Here is an 18,179-nt window from a genome sequence, read left to right as displayed (position 1 = left end):
GTTCCTACCAGCACCGACCTCGTCTACGTTCGAATGCGCCGCCATCGCGACCTCGTTTTAGTTCTACAAAGCCTGAATTGAATGCCCAGAAGACCTCTTATACCCCCAATTACGCCTTTATTACCGCCGTCAGCCTCGGTCTCGCTGGGACCCTGATCTACAAAATGGTACTTGAACTGCTATTGCCATTACCACAGCCACAGCCACATCCGCATCTGCATCCACATCCACTGCCAGCCAGTGCTGTCATTGCCCCTCCTTCTTTTGAGCGTTTCCGTTGACGAGACATGATGCTGGAACAGGCTGTCCCAGATCCTGTGTACTGCGATAACCCAAAACTCGCCGAGCGCGATCACCTAACCAAGCAACAAATAGGCGTGACCGCCGAGGGCCCGATGCGCCTGCGCATGGAGAAGTTCATCAAGGAGCAGCAACAGGAGATCGTCCAGGCGCTCGAGAAGCTCGACGGCGGCAAGTTCCGCCGAGATGAGTGGCAACGGGAGGAGGGCGGCGGCGGGATCACTTGCGTCCTGCAAGACGGCAACGTCTTCGAGAAGGCCGGCGTCGGCGTCAGCGTGGTCTACGGCAGCCTCCCCAAGCCGGCGATCGCGAAGATGCGCGCCAACCACAAGACCCTCCACCTCGACGACAACATCAACTCGCTCCCCTTCTTCGCCACCGGGCTGAGCATGGTGTTGCATCCCAAGAACCCCATGGCCCCGACCGTGCACCTCAACTACCGGTACTTCGAGACGTCGCACCCGGACGGCACGCCGCATGCCTGGTGGTTCGGCGGCGGCTGCGACCTGACCCCTTCGTACCTGCTCGAGGAGGACGCCGTGCATTTCCACAAGACCATCAAGGACGTGTGCGACGCCCACGACAAGACGTACTACCCGCGCTTCAAGAAGTGGTGCGACGAGTACTTTTACAACAAGCACCGGGGCGAGTGCCGCGGCGTCGGCGGCATCTTCTTCGACGACCTCGACTACACCGAGAACGACCGGGAGAGCTCCTTCGCCTTCGTCCAGGACTGCCTCAGGGCCTTCCTCCCTTCCTACATGCCCATCATCGAGAGGAGGAAGGACATGCCCTTCACCGAGGCCGAGAAGGACTGGCAGCAGATTCGGCGTGGAAAGTACGTCGAATTCAACCTGGTCCACGACCGGGGTACCGCCTTCGGCCTGAACACACCGGGGTCCAGGGTTGAGAGTATCTTGATGAGTCTGCCGCTCACGGCGACTTGGAAGTACATGCATGAGCCGGAGCCCAACAGTCGGGAACAACAACTGATAGATGTACTGAGGGCACCCAAGGACTGGGTGTGAGTGTGAAGTGAGTGTATGTGTGCGTAGCTCGTAGCTCGCACCTATGTACTATGTACGATTTAGTAGAGCATTAACCCAGCCTCACATAACCTACTGCATGGAAAATGAAAAGCCATCTATCAACCTGGTTCAGTCGGGGCGGATATACGATATACGGGCAGAGAGGGTGCTTCGGATAGACATGGACAATGGCTGCTGGTTCGGCGTCATATGTGTAACTACCGCACTGTCTCATTTTGATCGTGTTTACACTGTACATAAACAGCCAACACGGCGTGGCTTTCCGACTTTCAGAACTCTGGGACTTCATGTTGCTTCGACCTTCGGACTTGTGTACACGGACCAAAACGACAACATTCTGATGATATGGATAATTTATGGTACACGCTGATAATTGGATGGGAAGCATAACATTCTACGGCTCTGCTCCCAGGGGTCTAATACCCTCATCATGACTACACTCCCTACCCCTAGGACCATCCTCACATCCCTCATCAACTCCATCGGAACCTCCTCAGTATCCGAAGAAGAGGTTTCTACAGATCAACACACCAGTCAATCCCTCCCAAAACTCTTTCGTCCTTCTCACAGGGCTCTTCTCACAACCCTCCACGTCCTCTTCCCAACCCTGCTCCTCCCGGCCCTGGACCTCCTCGACCACTCCCTCGTCACCAGGATCATCCCCCAGGAACCCAGCTCCGCCGTCCACACAACCCCTACCGATATCAAGACTGCCAACCCAACCCCAAGCTCACCCGAAAAGCCGCAGGCGGCATTCTACCTAGTTCGCTCCGCAGCCTCAGTCCACCCCAGGCGAAACGCGCACCGCCACCCTCACCCCGCCGTGACGACCCCATACCTCGTCCGTCTCGACGCCTGGAACTGCTCCTGCGCCAACTTTGCCTTCGACGCCTTTCCCGCTTCCGCTTCCGCTTCCGCTTCCGCGCCCGTTCCGGATGAAATCCTACCGCCTACGTGGTCTGACGTCGCAGGGTCAGGGGTCCGGCAGCCCACTGAAGGCGGGACTGACGGGGAGTGGTCGTTTGGCGGGATGGCCTTGGACCCTCCGGGTGGCCGCCCCGACGATGTCCCGTGTTGTAAGCATTTGCTTGCCTGTCTTCTCGCCGAGCGGTGCGGGGACGTGATGGGGAGGTATGCCGTGGAGAGGCGGGCTGGTAGGGAGGAGATGGCCGGGCTAGTCGCGGCGACGTAAAGAAGGGGACGTCGTTTTAAAAGGAGTTCCGGGGGTCGATTTATTATAATAACGCTCTCGGTCACGGACTAGAGTCGGCAACTAGGGGCACTCTAAACTGGATGAGGGCATGATGGACTTTTCGCTGGGCTTGAAACATATGACCCGACAACTGCTTTGTTAGAGAACAATGCTATTCACTTGTACAGGGCATGTGTGGTCGGTGCAGCTTAGGAAGGCTTGCCCGCGCAGAAAATGTTCATCTCGGCCTAGCGAACCTCATGTCCTTTTCCCGACGCCAAAGGATGATGATGATATCATGACAGTAGGAGAGGTGTACCCGCCTTCTATGGGAGAAAAATCGCAGCCAATCCCCCCCCCCCCTCTGGCCACGCCACATCTCGTTCTCGGCAGGGTTTTTTTTTCCTTTTTGCCTCCTTTTCTTTTCCTCTCGTCCAAAGTCTGTGTCCGAGGCATTCTATTTCCTCTTCTCCTTGGCTTCCTTGTCCTTGTCAGAACTCTCCTTGCCGTCGCCATTCGCTGTACTAGAGGCACCATCCTTCTTCTCATCCTTACTGCCATTAGCAAGTTCCTCCTTCTTCGCTTCGTTCTCTTCCTGTTGCTGCCGGTTCTGGATCTTGTTCTCAATCAGGTCGTGGTAGGCAGTGATGGCCCGGATCAGGCTGCTGAGGTAGATGGTCATAAGCTGGTCGTTGGTCTTGACACTCATGGCATGCGCAAGCTCGCTGCCCGCAGGCTTGGAGGTGTCGGCGCTTCCCTTGAGTGTTGTCAGGTTGGGTAGGAGATTGAAGACGTCCTGCAGATTGCCGAGAATCGCGTGGTTGACGGGGAGTTCTCCGTCAAGCACGCGCTGGAGATAAGTGCCGATGTCGCGCAGACGGAGGTGTAACCCTTGAAGCGACTGGAGTTGATTCGTTATCCTGGTGGAGAGGGTACCGACGGCGACGTCGCGGATGTCGCGGAGCAAGTGTTCCACGCCGATTTCTTCAGCTTCTTCGGCTTCGATGATGGAAGGGGTGTGTACGAACGTCCTCGATGTGGCTGTACCATCCTGTACGCGAAGAAAAGCAAGTTAAGCACGTATATTCTTCCAACAAAAAAAAAAAGTATTAGAGGTGACTACTCACGTCTTTGATTTCGTCCACGGCAAAATAAGCATCTGTCGGCACACCAGCCTCCTTGGGCTGGACGTCGATAATGACCAGCAGCGGGTTGGGGGTGTATCGCTTGAACAGATCGTTGATTTCCAAATCTGACGCCCGTAGCTTCGGTCCGGAGTGGTACCAGCCGATCAGCTTCTCCTTCGCATTGACCTTCTTGAACATGTCGTTCATGTTTTCGACGTAGTTGTGATCGATAAACCACACCGATGGGTCCTTCTCATCTTCCTCGAACGGGACTGATGACGCCATTGTCAGTATCCTTTGAGGAGACCGGCGGCTCAACCCGACAGGTTCTCGGCCCCGTACTAACCTGCGAAACTGTTGGATACGCGCACATTTGTTCCATCGTTCTGGCCTAGTAGCACGCCAACCACTCGGCGCTTGGAGCCCTTAAAGACGGTGCGGTTGTAGTGGTCGACAACTGAGAGGAGGACGAGAGGGGCGACGGTGACGTTGCGGGTGACGAGAGATAGGGTTTCTGCTGTTGTGGCAGGCATGGTGGGAATGTCTTCCGTGAGTCGTTAAGTGAAGTATGTTTCTCTGCGGTTTCACGGAAATAGATGCACGGGGATACAAGAAGGGGGAAAAGGTGGCGGGCAGAACAGCGGCAGGGTTCGTTTGAAGATGGGATATGGAGATGGGTGTCGTAACTTGGATGCTGCCTTTGGCGCGAGTGCAGAGCGAGCAGGAGCTCCCGAAAGGGTCTAGCCTCAGATGTCCAGCCAAGAGCCCTTCGTACACTTAAAGCTCGAGCCTCGCGATATCACGTGAGAGGTATGGCGGTGCACATGAATCTGTGGCTAGGGCGTCCAGACGCACTGTGACATGCCTTTCTCTTGTTCGCATCTCGCATCTCGAACTCGTCGAAGCAAATCAGCAACAAAGACACTGCAAGAATTGCGTGTTTAGCAATTGCTTTAACCATCTGGATATTGTTTTGTTACAAATGCATTGTTATTGTTATTTTTATCATATTCGTCGTTGTCGAGTGGGGGAAACCGTAGTCATAACCTTCGAATACCTAAGGAGTCGTCCTCCGTGCCGCACCAGGCACCAGACATTACTAACCACGGCGGCCAACGGATTTGACATCTGCAATGCCGTTTGACTATATTCAGTGTTCACAGAGTAGAAGATTCAGCATTTGACCGTTGGCGGGAGTCATGTTCTCCTCCCAAGTGTCCATCGGGTTCAGCCGGATTTGCCGTGGGAATACCCGATGTACACTTATTATAAGTGGACGGGAAATCAACAAGGCCATGGCCACCACCAAAGGAAGACCGCCTGTTCGCTTCATCCCGTGGGGCTGGAATGGCCCCGAACCTCGGTGCAGAGGGTACTTCCCCAATAGGTGGGTAAAAAAAGTTGGAAAGTTCTGACGACCGAGCGAAAACATAAGGTACGTGTACAAAGCACCAATAGCCTTCCATCCAGTACGCTGAAACGGAGCTCCGGACATCGGAAATACGGAGCGCCGGAGTAGTGGCCCCTGCCCTGTTGAGCACCAAGGAACAGCCGAAATCGTAGGTACTCCGTAATAATTACCTTACTTCGTAGTCGTACTCCCGTCCCGGTACCTGAGGAATCAAATGATGGCACCTTGACCCACATCCTGCCAGATCAGGATCCCTTCCAAGTACATCCCGCGTACTAAGCTTCGGCCTCGTCCTAGAAACCTGGCTTTCGCAATTATTTTTCCTTCTCCCGTCGACTTCTTCGCGATCCTCCACGACAACCCAACTCGACGCCCTTTCCTATATCCCCTTGTCTCTCACCCGCCTCCCGCAACTCAATTCCTGCGGTCCAAGACTTTTGCCTACTTCTTGCTTCCCTTTATCTGGCTTTTCCAACTTGCTCTTGAAGCTTCGCCAAAAATGGGTATTGCCGAGGATGAAGTCAAGGCACTGAACAGCAAGCTCGAGGCGCTCGAGCTGCGGATCAAGAACCTGGAGCAAAAGTCTTTCGGCACATCAGGAAAGACCGCCGAAGAAATCCGCATGATTCTCATCGGCCCTCCTGGTGCTGGTATGTTGAGCTTCTCTAAATGCTACTGCGTTTCTTTCGCCCCCAGTCATCGCTCCAAGGTAGCTAACTTGCGCAGGCAAGGGCACACAAGCACCCAAGATCAAGGAGCTCTTCTCCTGCTGCCACCTGGTACGTCAGTTGGGATCTATAGTTGATACTGGAAACTCCGTTGGACCTTCACTGACATGCGTTGGTTCTTCTCTCGTTTAGGCCACCGGTGATATGCTGCGGTCGCAGGTCGCGAAGAAGACTCCGCTCGGCCGAGAGGCCAAGAAGATCATGGACCAGGGCGGCCTCGTCAGTGATGATATCGTCATTGGCATGATTAAGGAGGAGCTTGACAACAACAAGGAGTGCAAGGGAGGGTACGTCTGACGCTTTTTTTTTCTTTTTCTTTCCTTTTTTCTTTCCTTTTTTCTTTCTTTCGCTTTCTTCTTCTTTTGTCTTTCCCTTATTTGTTCCGTTCCACACTTCCCTCCAAAGCTTTTCTTTTTCCCCTGTGTCGTGTAACAGCCGAATTGTTCCTCGCTAACACGGCTCCCCAACTCAGATTCATTCTTGACGGCTTCCCAAGGACAGTCCCCCAGGCCGAGGGTCTCGACAAGATGCTCCAGGAGCGCAACCAGACGCTCCAGCACGCCGTCGAGCTGCAGATCGACGACTCACTCCTCGTCGCCCGCATCACTGGCCGCCTCATCCACCCGGCCTCGGGCCGCACGTACCACAGCACCTTCAACCCTCCCAAGGAGTACATGAAGGACGACGTCTCGGGCGAGCCGCTCGTCCAGCGCAGCGACGACAACCCCGAGGCCCTCAAGAAGCGTCTCGCGACCTACCACGCCCAGACCACCCCCGTCGTGAACTACTACCAGAAGTCCGGTATCTGGAAGGGCATCGACGCATCCCAGCCCCCTGGCCAAGTCTGGAAGAGCCTGCTCAGCATCTTCCACGAGCAGCGCAAGGCTGGTGACAGCTAAACGAAAATTATATGCACGAACGAAAAAAATTCCCGGACTTGCTCCACACCCCCGGCATGGATGCGTCATGAGCCCACCCTTTTTTTTTCTTTTTCCCCAACTCTTTAGCCCCAGTCGTCATGCCTAGATTTAATAGATCAAGAGGGCGGAAGTCGCTGTGGCAACGGAAGCAAACAGAACCCGTGTGCAGCTCCTAAGCTCGAGCTGGAACGGGATTCTACTAAAATCGACTGGGAACCGCATTTTCAACGTCAGCGAACGCTTAGGGTCCCTGACCTACGAGTTACCCGCTGTTGATGTCTTGGAGATGACGGATTCAATGTATCAATTAGAGAAACCCCTTTATCACGCCCTGTATGTAGTATCTATCTTTGCCATGTCTCAGGCAAATCTCAATCTAAGCTTGCGGTTGGATGGGACGTCACTGTTTGCGTTGGAATCTTTGCTGCCTCTTCCTCGACTGGCTATTGTCTGCTATAGACGTCGCAATGGTAATAATTCTTGATTAGCCGTAATGAAGTAAACTCGATGCGAGGGGTATCGCTTAAAAACAAGAAGTCCAGTGTAGATGCTGATGGAGACTCGCACAGATGCAGGACATGACGAAATGCCTCTTCCCTCGTCTTCCTTTCATCTTTCCTCTTGTGACGCTATGCAATGGGCGCGGGCGCCATACCTATATATCATGAATCTATTAGGGGATATAAATACGTCCAGGGTGAGATGATCCTCCTGGCTTCGTTGGAACGTTAGTGTAGTGGCATGTATTCGTCATTTCCTTGGTGTGGCTATCGGACGAGATGCAAAGTCAGTGCGTAAGTTCTTCAGTTGAATTCTCCATCCGGAACGAGAGATAGATCATTCATCCATACCGTTGACCATTTGTCTCTGCTTGTTCAACCAGCTTCGAGGCACATCGTTACGCCTTTGTAGAACGACGTGGTTGCTTTGCAACCGGCTGGTGAGATCGTACCAGGCGGTGGTGACAAGGGCGTTTTCCCTCTGGAGGTTCTTGATGATCTGGTCGCTCTGGGCCTATATATACGTGGGGTTTTACAGGATCAGCAAGCCTGGCATATCACCATGTGTCTGTCGTCTTTGTAGGACGAAAGTGATCTCGCCTGAACACGAGCCGGGTGGGAGTCCACCAAGAGAATCACACGTTGCAAACACAATGCGACAATAACACGAAGAGAGTAGCACAGTAGAGATGATTTTATTTGCAAGGGAAATTTGATTGAAACATACCTTTTGCGCCAACGCTGCGCTTCCATCCTGCGAAGCTTTGAGCTTCCTCATAAGATCATGTCTGTCGCGTTCCGCCTTTTCCAGTTGCTAGTAAAGAAAAAGAAAAACAAAATGTCAGTACTTTCCATCGTCCATTTACAAGATGCGATGATACATGTTCCATGTCAACTTCCATCAAGAGAAGAAACAAAGTCCACCTGCCACCTCATTTCCCTCGACTTCGAGGACGAATGACTTTCCAAGGGAGCCACGACTCGCGTTTCTTCGGGGTTGGGGGAAGAAGAGCCTGAGGAATGGGAGGCTGCGAAGCCGGCGGCGAAGGGGACGGCGAAATCAAGGAAATGGATTCGTGGGCGCGATACGTGGAGTAGGGGGAGGAGTTAGAAAAGGCGACGGGGATGGGAGGGGAAGGGGGCCGAGCCTGGGGGTAGCTGTCTTGCAGAACAGCTGCGGGAGGAGCAGGCTTGTTCCACGCAGCAGCGACGTCCTCGAGGAACAAAGGGGGCCTGGCCAGGTCGCCAGTCTCGGAACCGTGAGAGGGCAACGACAGAAGAATGTGCTCCCGAGTGTAGCGCGCAGCGCGGGCCGTCCAACTACGACGGCGACGACGACGAAATGACAAGGAAGAAGAAGTAGTAGCAGTAGTAGTAGTAGAAGAAGAACTCACCTCGTTGCGTTCTTGCAACCGGGCACGTAGCTGCTTGATCTTCTCGTTGCTCTTCAAAGCGTCAGAGCTGACGCTCTGATCCTTGGCCAAATCGATTTCCTTTCGAAGGTTGTCCTTCTCGAGGAGCGCTTTGACCAACGCTCTCTGCGCCTCGTCGGCGTCGTTAGACATGTTCTTGTACTCGAGGCGGAGTGCTTCGAGTTCCTCCTGCAGCGAAGAGGAGATCAGCTTGTCGGTGGCCTTCAGCTCCTCCAGGGCCTCGGCGCTGTCCTTCTCGACGGCGGAGAGGTCGGTCCGAGCGGACAGGATCTCGCGGTCCCTATCGAGGATCTTGTTTCGCAAGTCCCTGGCCAATTCCCGCTCCGCCTTGAGCTCCTCCTCGGCCTTCTTGAGCTGCGACTTGAGTTCGTTGAACACCTTGGTGCTAAAGTATTCCTGCGTGAGTATTCTCAACTTGCCGTGGCCGCTGGGGTGTAAGCGCTCGACCCATTGAACTAACCTTTCCTGGGGCAGGTCTTGCATCAGGGCCGAGACCTGGGCGTCGGCGGCGTTCCGCTTCTCGTAGACGTTGCGGTACTTCTCCTGCAGCCTCTTGTGCTGAGTACGCTCGCCCTCCAGTTCGTGTCGCAGGCGGGCGACCTCAGGCCCGGAGCCTGCGGTGCTGCGTAGCATCTGGTTCTCGGCCTTGAGGCGCGAGATTTCGAGGCTGAGGTTAGGGGCGACGTCCTTGGCGTTCTCCAGCTCCTGCTCGAGGTTGAAGCCGGGGTTGGTGAACTCGGAAGACTTGCTGCCGATGGAATGGACGCCTCCGTTGTTAATCTGGTCCTGCAGTTCGCTGATGAATTCCTCATCCGACTTGCGCTGCGCCTCGAGGGTCCTCAGGAGTTCCCGGAGGTGAAGCATCTCGGAGTACTCGCGTTTTCTGGTGGTGTCCATCTCGATGAACTGGGTCTCGTAGTCCTGGAGCTTTGAGGCATACTTGTTGTTCGTGTCCTCCAGGGCCTCGTTCCGCTTCAGGATTTTTTCGTAGTCGAGGAGGTCGCGCTGCATCTGTTCCCTCTCGTACATGAGGTTGTCGATCTCCTTTTGCAGGTCGCCCTGGGCCTCGAGCTTCTGCCGGTAGCGTTCGACCACGTTGGCCTTCCGGCTGAGCTCGTCATTGCGATAGCGCAGCACGTTGACCTCGTCCTCGAGGTCGTCGGCCTTGTTCGCCCTGCTGGAGAGGCTTGAAATCTCACCGGCAAGCCGCTCACGGGCGATGCGGAACTCCTCGGCCTGGGCCTCATGGCTGGCGATGAGCTCGTCCTGCTCCCGGATCTTGGCCTCGAGTGCCTGGATGACCTGTGAGGCGGCGCCGCTTTGAGCGTTGTGGAAATCCTCAAGCTCTCTCGCTTGCCGTGCGGCCTCCTCCTTCAGGCTCTCGTAACTCTCCTGTAGGTGAGCTAACCGAGTTTCCATGTCAGCGAGGAGCTTCATCTTCCTGTCGAGCTGGGACATGAGAGAGGCATTCTCCTCCTCCAGCGCGAGGTCGGGATCCCGGGCCAACTGGCGGGCGTCGTCGGCGTCGGGGTCTGTGTCGAGGTTGGCTTCGGCGTCTTCTATCTCGGCCTTCATTTCCACGGTAATCTTTTGGAGGATGGAAAGCGCGGGCTTGTCGGTGATGTCCCGCGTGATGCGAGTAACGAATCGCTCATTGTTGCTGCCAAGCATGGCAACGGCAAATAGTAGGGACAGAATCTGAAGGGCGGCATATGTCAGAGTGTGTTGTTCAATGCGGGTACAGGTCCTACGAGAGCATACCTTGCAGATACCCTCGGCATCGGGGTTGGAGGCGGTGGCGCGAAAGTTGGCAATTCTGGCCTGGCGGTTGAGGCCAGGACATTCCAGGTTGATCAACTTAACTAGGCCTTTGTAGACATGTTGGAGGTTCCTCTTCTTGGCGAGTGATTGCCGGGGGTCGGAATCGATGCCGGCGGTGTCATAAGTTTGATCTAGGTCAGCAAGCATCTCTGACAGTAGCAAGCCATCGTAAAAATCCTCAACTGAGCAGGCATTGCGTGATAAAGAAAATGTATTCGCCCACAGGCGGAGGGCGTCCTGCGCCCCTTTGCTGAATGTCATGGTGGGCTGTGTCTGTCGCAGCGCCGCAGAAAGGCGTCGACGACCACGGCGGTGGGGGAACCAATAAGTACAGGTTCGAAATTGGTCTTGATGTTGTTATTGTTGTACTTGTCGTCAGGTTACAAAAGGCACACTTGAACTGTCGGAAAGTTCAAGCATGCTCGTGGTGGTGGTGGTGGTGGTGGTATGCGGTAGTCGATTTGTGTGGTGATTGGAACTCGGAACGGATTGTTGGAATCAAGTTAAGTTTGAGCAGGGCGGTTATTTATGTGCCATCTCGAGAGTGTGCCACGAGGCAGAGACAGAGGTGGTGTTTTTGGACAAGGCATGAACAGGAACGAAGAGAACGAAGAAGCAACGTTGTGCAGAGACAGTGATTCTGTTTGGAAGCTGTTAAAGACGTTGTTTAAAGGTCCAAGCTTCTCTTCCTTCGGTTGATTTGGGACGAGGACATTGTACTCGGAGACGTACAAAGTACGATGTACTTTGTAATTACACATCTCGTCACGTCTTTTCAGCACTGTTTCCTTTGTTACGGGTACGACGAATAATTAGGTTGAAACCGGCTGACTGGGGTCGCTGCAAAGGGGCGTGGGGGAGGTCCCTGTCCCTGCAGCACGTGCATGATGAGAGGTACGGACAACCTTAAGTTAAATGGACATTCGTATCCTTAAGTATCTTCTACATTAATGTGAGCAGAGCAAGTAACACGATGTAAGTACCACATACTCCGCATTACCGTATGTTGACTGACAGTCAAAGATGAATGACAAGTCCCCTTGTGCCAGAACACTGGCCGAGTATGAATGTACAAAGTAGTCGTCGAAGAAAGATGTCTTGTTCCCAGTTGAGACGTTCATCAAAGTTGTTTTTATAGGTATCCTAGTAAATTCATGTCTGTCTCATCATCGCTTTGTTGGCCTTCAAGTCGCCCATCGACATCGACAGGGATTCACCGGATTCGACTTGGAAAGGACCACGCGCTGTCCGATACTCACTTCACTGGGTCTTGAGAGTTCTTGAGAATAAGGCAGTGCTTACGTCGTATGTAGGTGTACGAATGCCATTTGGATTATTGTCCCTCCCCGGTTTAATTTGATTATCCCAAGACGAGTTTCGTTGCATAACTGTTCGTAGTGGTGCTGATTCCATGTCGTCAAATACCTATCATCTCTCACAACGCTCTGGCCTCCTCTGTGATCCACCAATCTTCCCAATTAATACAAAGTCGAAATGTCAGAAACACTAGTCGGGAACCTGACGCGCATCCTCCAGGTGCCTGTAATTTTGATCTAGGTATCGGGCTTTACTTCGTATGTTCTGATCATCCATCCCATCAGGAAACCCAGATTTTGGCTCCCAAGTGCGAAACAAGGTAGGACGCAGTAGCAATACTTTTACAGTACGGCTTGGTTGCGTCGTAACCACCCTGAACTTCAGGAAATGCAAACACACAAAAAAGCTCGCATGAACGGTGCTCCGATAATCCGTTTTTGATGTACGTCGTACGTGACTACCGACTCCCTTCACCCATCCCCGCACTCCCACCAGAAACAACGCATTGGCGAAACGGGTGTAGAGAGTACACCTCGTGAGATAAGTTGTGGATTGCACAAACCGAGATTGGCCTTGATCGGAGAGCTCATTCATGGATGGCATCGGACGAAACATCGAGGCCATACGAATTCGGCACAGTGACATTTATTTCGGTAAAGTGCTGAAGATAACTCCTGACGCCAGTGACTCCGGTTAAAACGAATGTGTCGGCCTCCCGCCCTCAATCCAATCCGTTGCCCACTTCTGTCTGGTATCGTGCATTACATTCGTTCAACCGTCAATCCGCTTTTCCCTAAAACCAAGGGCGGGATTCCAAAACCAACACCTGCAAAGCGGTTGGCGTCTTAGTTCTCGTCTTCGTAGATAGTAACCGTTTGGTCCTCCTCAATCTTGATTCCGGCGTCGAAGGCCTGGACGACTTCCAGCGCCTTGGCGGGTGCGACGGCATCGAAGCCCCTGGTCATCTCGCGAGTCAGTACATTTACCAGTCCATTCTCGATTCAAAAACGCCACTGGAAAGTCTGAAAGAGGGGCGTACCGAATAAGGGTATAGACGTGGGTGACTTTACCACCAGCTTCGATGATGGCGTTCTTGGCTTTCTCGAGCATGCTGTCGGTGATGGATTCGTCCTGCGCCCAGACGATAACGTTCTTCATCTTATCCACGGCGAGCGCGCCAGGAACGAGGCTGAGGGCGGCGACGAGGAATGTGGAGGGCTTCATGGCGACTGTGATGTGATGGGTACTGTGGCTAGGTACTTTGGTTTGGAGGAAGGGGAGGGGTTGGGTTGGGGTATGTCGAGATACAAAGGTGTCGATGGGTAGATCAAGCGATATCGTAGGGAAGTCGGGAATTCGGAATGCCTTGATGTAGGTGGTGATCGAATGTCAGAAGTCGATGCGGTCCTTTGACGCTTAAATGGTTTCGGCGGATCGAACGAGATGTTGGCGGAAGAGGTGGAATGCCGGAGAACCTGACGAGACTGGGATGTTGGGGCAACTTATGGCTGCCTGGCACGGTGGTACTTCATATCATACTTGACCTGCCCTGTTGGGAAGGCGGCTGGGAGAACCAGTCACGGCACTTGGTTTTGGTGAGGCTACTACTCAGTTTCTCCACCTCCCCAGAAAATTGATAGTGCGTTACGCCTTGTGTACTTTGTACTTCGTACTGCCAGTAAGACACTCGTTGACGCCCTCTCCTTCCACTTTACGAAGTACAGTGTACAGCGTGACATCATTGGCTGTGCAGGTGCAGATGAAGATCGCCGTGGGGCATTCCGAGGCACGAAGCACAATGCTCATCCGTTCAACTGCTCCGCACCACGCAGTTTCTTGTTGGTCTTCCGAAGGGGTATCGGACTGTTAGACAGGATAACGAGTCGGGGGGACAAACTGCGGACAAAGTACTTTTAGTAGAGCAAAGGTTACCCCCTCCTCGATTACGTCGGGTCGATTCTACCTGAAGGAAAATGTGCGGGCAAAGACTCCAAGTTTCAAGAAGACCATGAGTGATAGACCAACTCCTCCGACGCCGTGATAAGTTGTGCTCAGATATTGATGCGAAAATGCCTGCCAAAAGCACCAACTCAGTCCAACGCCATGCAATGCCTGGCCGTGCTGTCCTAGACGTGTATTACGTCTTCGCGCTTCCCGGAAGACTGCCGTCCTCCCCCCAAATATCTTTGGTTTCCTGTTCGAGTGCCCGCATTGCAACTGCCACGTCCTCCAGCCGTGCCACTACATCCAACACCCCGCCTTTGACTTGCTGGAAGTATCGATCGTTTGCCTCCCGTCGCCGCCGGGCGAGAAGAATGTCCGCCTCGGTTCCCTCCTCAAACCTGGCATCAAGGCCCTCTGCCATCCCACTGCTCCCGGGAAGTGCGCTCCCCGTCCCAGCCGTGCTTTTCGCCGCATCTGTCCCTTCCCCGCTCTTCCGCGTAGTGGCCGTCTCACCCAGCGCTGCGCTTCTCATATTACGTACTTCGTCACCCACCCCGCCGGGAGCCGAGCCGGCAGCAGCGCTGTTGTCGCGGTGGCCCGGTCCGATGGCGTCGTCGGCTTCGCTCCGCGCCCACGCCTGGGCGAGTGCAATCTGTGCTTTGCGGAGATCGGCCAGCTTGCGGTCGTGTTCGGGCCCGAACACGTGCGTGCCGCCTGATGCGGACAGCTCCACCTCCTCTAACGTGGCTTGCATCTCGGCCCAGAGCGCGTCTGTCCGATCGGCGCTACGCGCGCTCTCGTGCGTGCTCAGGTTGCCCACCGCACGGGAGGCGGAGGGCATCGTGACCGTGAGGGAACCATCACGCTGATGACCTGCCGGTGGCTGCGATAACGGCGGCATGGGACCCGACGACCCGCCCATCGGCGTGATTCCCGGGATCGATGCATGGGATGCAGCGGGAGACGGATGGAGGAAGAGGGTCGGTGGAAGATCGCGCTGTTGTCTGCTCCTGGTCCTTATCAGTGAAGATGCGGTGCCATTATTGGATTCCTCATGGCCATCCCAGGCTCTGTCTGAAGACGACGAGCGTGGACGCCTCGGGGTTGATTGCATCTGGCCGGAGGATGCTTCGTTATAAAAACGAAAGTTGGACGCGGAGGTGCGCTGGGTCCGGGAACCGACCAGTAAGTGGACCACTGGAATGATTGGTGACTACCTTGGTGAGTTCATGGAGACGACATCAGAGAGCCCCACCCAAATATTGTTATGTCATCTTATCTTATCTCGCCAACGATTAGTCACGTGAACTTGACGCTCGTCCTGCGCACTGGGTAGGGCAAGCCCTACCAAAAACCTCAACCATTCGGATCCGCCTCAGTTGACCTCCCTCCCGCGAACTTTTTGTTGCCACGCCCGTCACCACCCACCAAGCAAGTCATCACCGCGATACCCTCACCCCATCGGTACGTACGGCCGCTCTCCCTTGGAAACTGTCGAGTTTTTCGAATACCGATCGCCCGAATTGTCTTCTCCCCGGCGTCTACGACTGCGATAATCGGTGACTTGGGACTTTGTGAAACTGACGAAGCCCCTATAGCAATCATGGCTCGCGGACTTAACGCGGCGCGCAAGCTGCGCCTCAACCGAAAGGAGAACCGCTGGGCGGACTTGGGATACAAGAAGCGTGCTCTGGGCACTGCCTACAAGTCCTCGCCCTTCGGTGGCTCTTCCCACGCCAAGGGTATCGTTCTCGAGAAGGTCGGCGTCGAAGCCAAGCAGCCCAACTCGGCTATCCGGAAGTGCGTTCGTGTGCAATTGATCAAGAACGGCAAGAAGGTCACCGCTTTCGGTACGGCATCCCTCGATCTTTTACTCGTCTTCTCCCGGTGTGGTTGGACATGAATTGTGGCAATGGGAAAATAAGTGGTCGGGAAGATATTGCTTGAATGGGCGTGAGAAGGGGGGGCGGGGGGGGGAAGCTTAGTGCGGTACGAACAGCCCATTGCTGACAACAGTTCTCTTCTTTAGTCCCCAACGACGGTTGCTTGAACTTCGTCGACGAGAACGACGAGGTCCTCCTGGCCGGTTTCGGTCGCAAGGGCAAGGCCAAGGGTGATATTCCCGGTGTTCGCTTCAAGGTCGTCAAGGTCTCTGGTGTCGGTCTGCTCTCTCTGTGGAAGGAGAAGAAGGAGAAGCCCCGCTCGTAAACAAGCAGGTCAAGCGTCGGGGTTGGTAGAGAAGGGAAAACAATTCGGCACTCGGAGTTCACGCTTTGCATTGGCATGGATCATAGGGTTACGGTCCTGTTACACTTGGAAGGCAGACATGGTCAATGAATGAAAAACAAACAAAAACAAAAAGATCATGAAACCCTTGGCTCGCCGCTGTGTTGGCCTGGAAATGCTACTTGTTTGATATGCCATCTATGTGTACAACACTGCTGTATGCTACTTATGATACACAGGGCCCCCTTCTACCTAAGCAGTTGGCTCCGATTCCTCCGTCTTGCCCTCCTGGCTATATCGTACAGCATAATCGACCGCTAGGCCCAAACTGATGGCGCCACCCGTCAGCCAGCAGCCGTTGACGAACCACCACCAGCAGTCCTTGACGCTCTTGAGGTTGACGCGCTTGATCATGACCCCGAGCGTCACCAAGGCGCCACCGCAGCTCCCCACGAAGAAGGCCGGCCCTGCTCCGGCGGCGACACCAGCAGCACCGAGGAGGCCAATCTGGACGGCAGCGAGGCCGGTCAGGACCTTCTTCGTGTCGGCATTGTGTTTGAGGGCAATGCTCTTGATGCCGGCCTTGGCATCGTCCTTGATGTCCATGTGTGCGTAGATCATGTCATACAAGACGGTCCAGGCGATATTCGAAGTGTACAGGCAAGCGGCGGCCGTCAGGGCGGCCGAGTTGGAAAGGAGGTCCAGGCCCAGGGCGGGGAATCCCATGATGGCGCCCCAGGAGAAAGTCAGCCCGAGGACGAACTGGGGGTAGTAGGTGACTCGTTTGGCCAGGGGGTAACTGGCAACGAAAAGCAGACTCGGGATGCCGTAGAAGAGGCATGAGGTCGGGAACTGGAGGAGGATGCCAAGCCCGGCGAGCAGCTGAGCACCGGTGTAAACCAGGCCGTTGAAGGGGGTGATGGCACCGCGGGCGATGGGCCGGAACTTGGTCCTGGCCACGTGAGGGTCCAGGTTGCGGTCCCAGAGGTCGTTGATGGTGCAGCCAGCGCCTCGCATGATGAGGGCGCCGGCGAAAAAGAGGGCGGTCGTTCCGATGACCGACCCCGGGGTAGCCATTGGCGTTGCCATTGGGGCGGCTAGAAGCGTCGAGAACAGACAGGGGAAGAAGAGGTAGTAGGTGCCGGTGGGCTTGTCGATGCGAATGAGCTCGGCATAGGGGACCCATGACTTTGGAAGGAGAGACAGGATCCCCGACGTGGGAGGCGAGTAGAGCGGCTGGGTTGGGAGAGGACTCGGTGTTTCCGGAGAGGCAGCTGTTGATACACGCCTTGCGAGGGAATGTGTCAGGGCAACGTCGAGACAGCGGTGAGAAGCTGGTACCCGCGCCGTCTTGGGTGCGACATGTGAAGATGCGAGTGAGAAGACCGGTCTCAACCCGGGTGCCATTGACGAAGCCTTGCTGGTTCGCGCAAGGCAACCCGCCCACGAGGGGCCCTTCATGAGCCTGGGCGCCCTCATCGAATGGTCCTATTGATGCTTTAGTCTCTACTTGTCGCAGAGGAACGGTGTCGGTTCTGAAATCTCAAGAGCTCGAGACTCATGATGATTGGACAGAACTGCTGTTTTTTTTTTGACAAAAAAAAAGAAAAAGAAAAAGAAAAAGAAAAAAAGTCGAGTTTCCCGTGATTTTTGCTGCCTCAGTTCTAAAAGAGAATACAACTCACCTGGTCATATCAAGCCTGGGACTTCCAGTAGTCAAGCACACATCAAGTTGCTGTCCCATCTGTAGATCAATATGAACTTTCTTCAGAAGGGAGCCAGTTCGTAGTTCCGAGCACGGGGTATTACTCCGTGACGCTCGGATGTCTCCTTAGTCATCAGCCAGATATCGCGACATCCAGAGTAACCGTACATATTTGGTACACAACATCTCATCAGGATCAAAACAAGATAAGCCAAGCTTGCATCTGTATCAACAATCATGCTCTTTCGTATAACTGAAGGCAGATTTTAGTATGAAATGTTGCATGGGGCTGTTTGGGCAAGCAACTATCCTTTCAGAGCCATGATTGCTTGTGGATATATCACGTGAGAATGATGATAAATACGTGTAAAGTGAAGAGGCGAGCTACCCCCACCTCCCAAGCTTCATGGCTAACATGGACCGTGCACCCTGTGTGCGTACCTGTACCTGCTTTTTGTATTGACTTTGTCCGAAGCCTTTAATAATAATAAATGACATGTCTCTAC

General features: G+C 54.3%; 9 protein-coding genes across 9 annotated transcripts; 4 read left to right on the top strand and 5 right to left on the bottom strand.

Annotated features, from left to right (window-relative positions):
• Positions 1–38: 38 nt before the first annotated feature.
• Positions 39–1,708, top strand: SODALDRAFT_330029 (Coproporphyrinogen oxidase). The gene has a single exon (XM_028611103.1). It carries the CDS (start codon positions 288–290, stop codon positions 1,326–1,328), a length of 1,041 nt encoding a protein of 346 aa, XP_028468125.1. The 5' UTR covers positions 39–287; the 3' UTR covers positions 1,329–1,708.
• SODALDRAFT_93561 (hypothetical protein) lies at positions 1,554–2,769 on the top strand. Its single transcript, XM_028615799.1, has one exon. The coding sequence runs from the start codon at positions 1,780–1,782 to the stop codon at positions 2,539–2,541; it is 762 nt and encodes a 253-aa protein (XP_028468124.1). The 5' UTR covers positions 1,554–1,779; the 3' UTR covers positions 2,542–2,769.
• A 123-nt stretch (positions 2,770–2,892) lies between these two features.
• Positions 2,893–4,374, bottom strand: SODALDRAFT_330027 (26S proteasome regulatory subunit rpn-8). Its single transcript, XM_028611102.1, has 3 exons — positions 4,015–4,374; positions 3,669–3,940; positions 2,893–3,592 (listed from the first exon to the last, which is right to left on the bottom strand). Exons 1-3 carry the CDS (start codon positions 4,199–4,201, stop codon positions 2,999–3,001), a joined length of 1,053 nt encoding a protein of 350 aa, XP_028468123.1. The 5' UTR covers positions 4,202–4,374; the 3' UTR covers positions 2,893–2,998.
• A 1,204-nt stretch (positions 4,375–5,578) lies between these two features.
• On the top strand, positions 5,579–6,706 carry SODALDRAFT_271400 (adenylate kinase; the record flags this gene model as incomplete). The annotated part of the gene is made up of 4 exons (XM_028607769.1): positions 5,579–5,729; positions 5,806–5,858; positions 5,940–6,094; positions 6,280–6,706. The coding sequence occupies 4 exons, from the start codon at positions 5,579–5,581 to the stop codon at positions 6,704–6,706; spliced, it is 786 nt and encodes a 261-aa protein (XP_028468122.1).
• A 413-nt stretch (positions 6,707–7,119) lies between these two features.
• SODALDRAFT_330025 (hypothetical protein) lies at positions 7,120–11,115 on the bottom strand. Its single transcript, XM_028611101.1, has 6 exons — positions 10,422–11,115; positions 8,622–10,358; positions 7,955–8,041; positions 7,579–7,741; positions 7,383–7,494; positions 7,120–7,180 (listed from the first exon to the last, which is right to left on the bottom strand). The coding sequence occupies exons 1-5, from the start codon at positions 10,740–10,742 to the stop codon at positions 7,478–7,480; spliced, it is 2,325 nt and encodes a 774-aa protein (XP_028468121.1). The 5' UTR covers positions 10,743–11,115; the 3' UTR covers positions 7,120–7,180; positions 7,383–7,477.
• A 761-nt stretch (positions 11,116–11,876) lies between these two features.
• On the bottom strand, positions 11,877–12,693 carry SODALDRAFT_93478 (hypothetical protein). The gene has a single exon (XM_028615798.1). It carries the CDS (start codon positions 12,441–12,443, stop codon positions 11,988–11,990), a length of 456 nt encoding a protein of 151 aa, XP_028468120.1. The 5' UTR covers positions 12,444–12,693; the 3' UTR covers positions 11,877–11,987.
• SODALDRAFT_356283 (hypothetical protein) lies at positions 12,644–15,182 on the bottom strand (the record flags this gene model as incomplete). The annotated part of the gene is made up of 9 exons (XM_028613894.1): positions 12,644–12,755; positions 12,838–13,163; positions 13,239–13,282; positions 13,318–13,362; positions 13,472–13,543; positions 13,624–13,694; positions 13,762–13,887; positions 13,940–14,939; positions 15,104–15,182. 9 exons carry the CDS (start codon positions 15,180–15,182, stop codon positions 12,644–12,646), a joined length of 1,875 nt encoding a protein of 624 aa, XP_028468119.1.
• Positions 15,163–16,421, top strand: SODALDRAFT_330022 (40S ribosomal protein S23). Its single transcript, XM_028611100.1, has 2 exons — positions 15,163–15,592; positions 15,772–16,421. The coding sequence occupies exons 1-2, from the start codon at positions 15,346–15,348 to the stop codon at positions 15,948–15,950; spliced, it is 426 nt and encodes a 141-aa protein (XP_028468118.1). The 5' UTR covers positions 15,163–15,345; the 3' UTR covers positions 15,951–16,421.
• Positions 16,117–17,723, bottom strand: SODALDRAFT_330021 (para-hydroxybenzoate-polyprenyltransferase). Its single transcript, XM_028611099.1, has 2 exons — positions 17,654–17,723; positions 16,117–17,456 (listed from the first exon to the last, which is right to left on the bottom strand). The coding sequence occupies exon 2, from the start codon at positions 17,373–17,375 to the stop codon at positions 16,221–16,223; it is 1,155 nt and encodes a 384-aa protein (XP_028468117.1). The 5' UTR covers positions 17,376–17,456; positions 17,654–17,723; the 3' UTR covers positions 16,117–16,220.
• Positions 17,724–18,179: the final 456 nt, after the last annotated feature.

Source organism: Sodiomyces alkalinus, assembly GCF_003711515.1.
Source record: "Sodiomyces alkalinus F11 unplaced genomic scaffold SODALscaffold_2, whole genome shotgun sequence".
Taxonomy (NCBI): domain Eukaryota; kingdom Fungi; phylum Ascomycota; class Sordariomycetes; order Glomerellales; family Plectosphaerellaceae; genus Sodiomyces; species Sodiomyces alkalinus.
The sequence above is the reverse complement of the archived record's forward strand: the minus strand, read 5'-3'. Positions and strand labels throughout refer to the sequence as shown.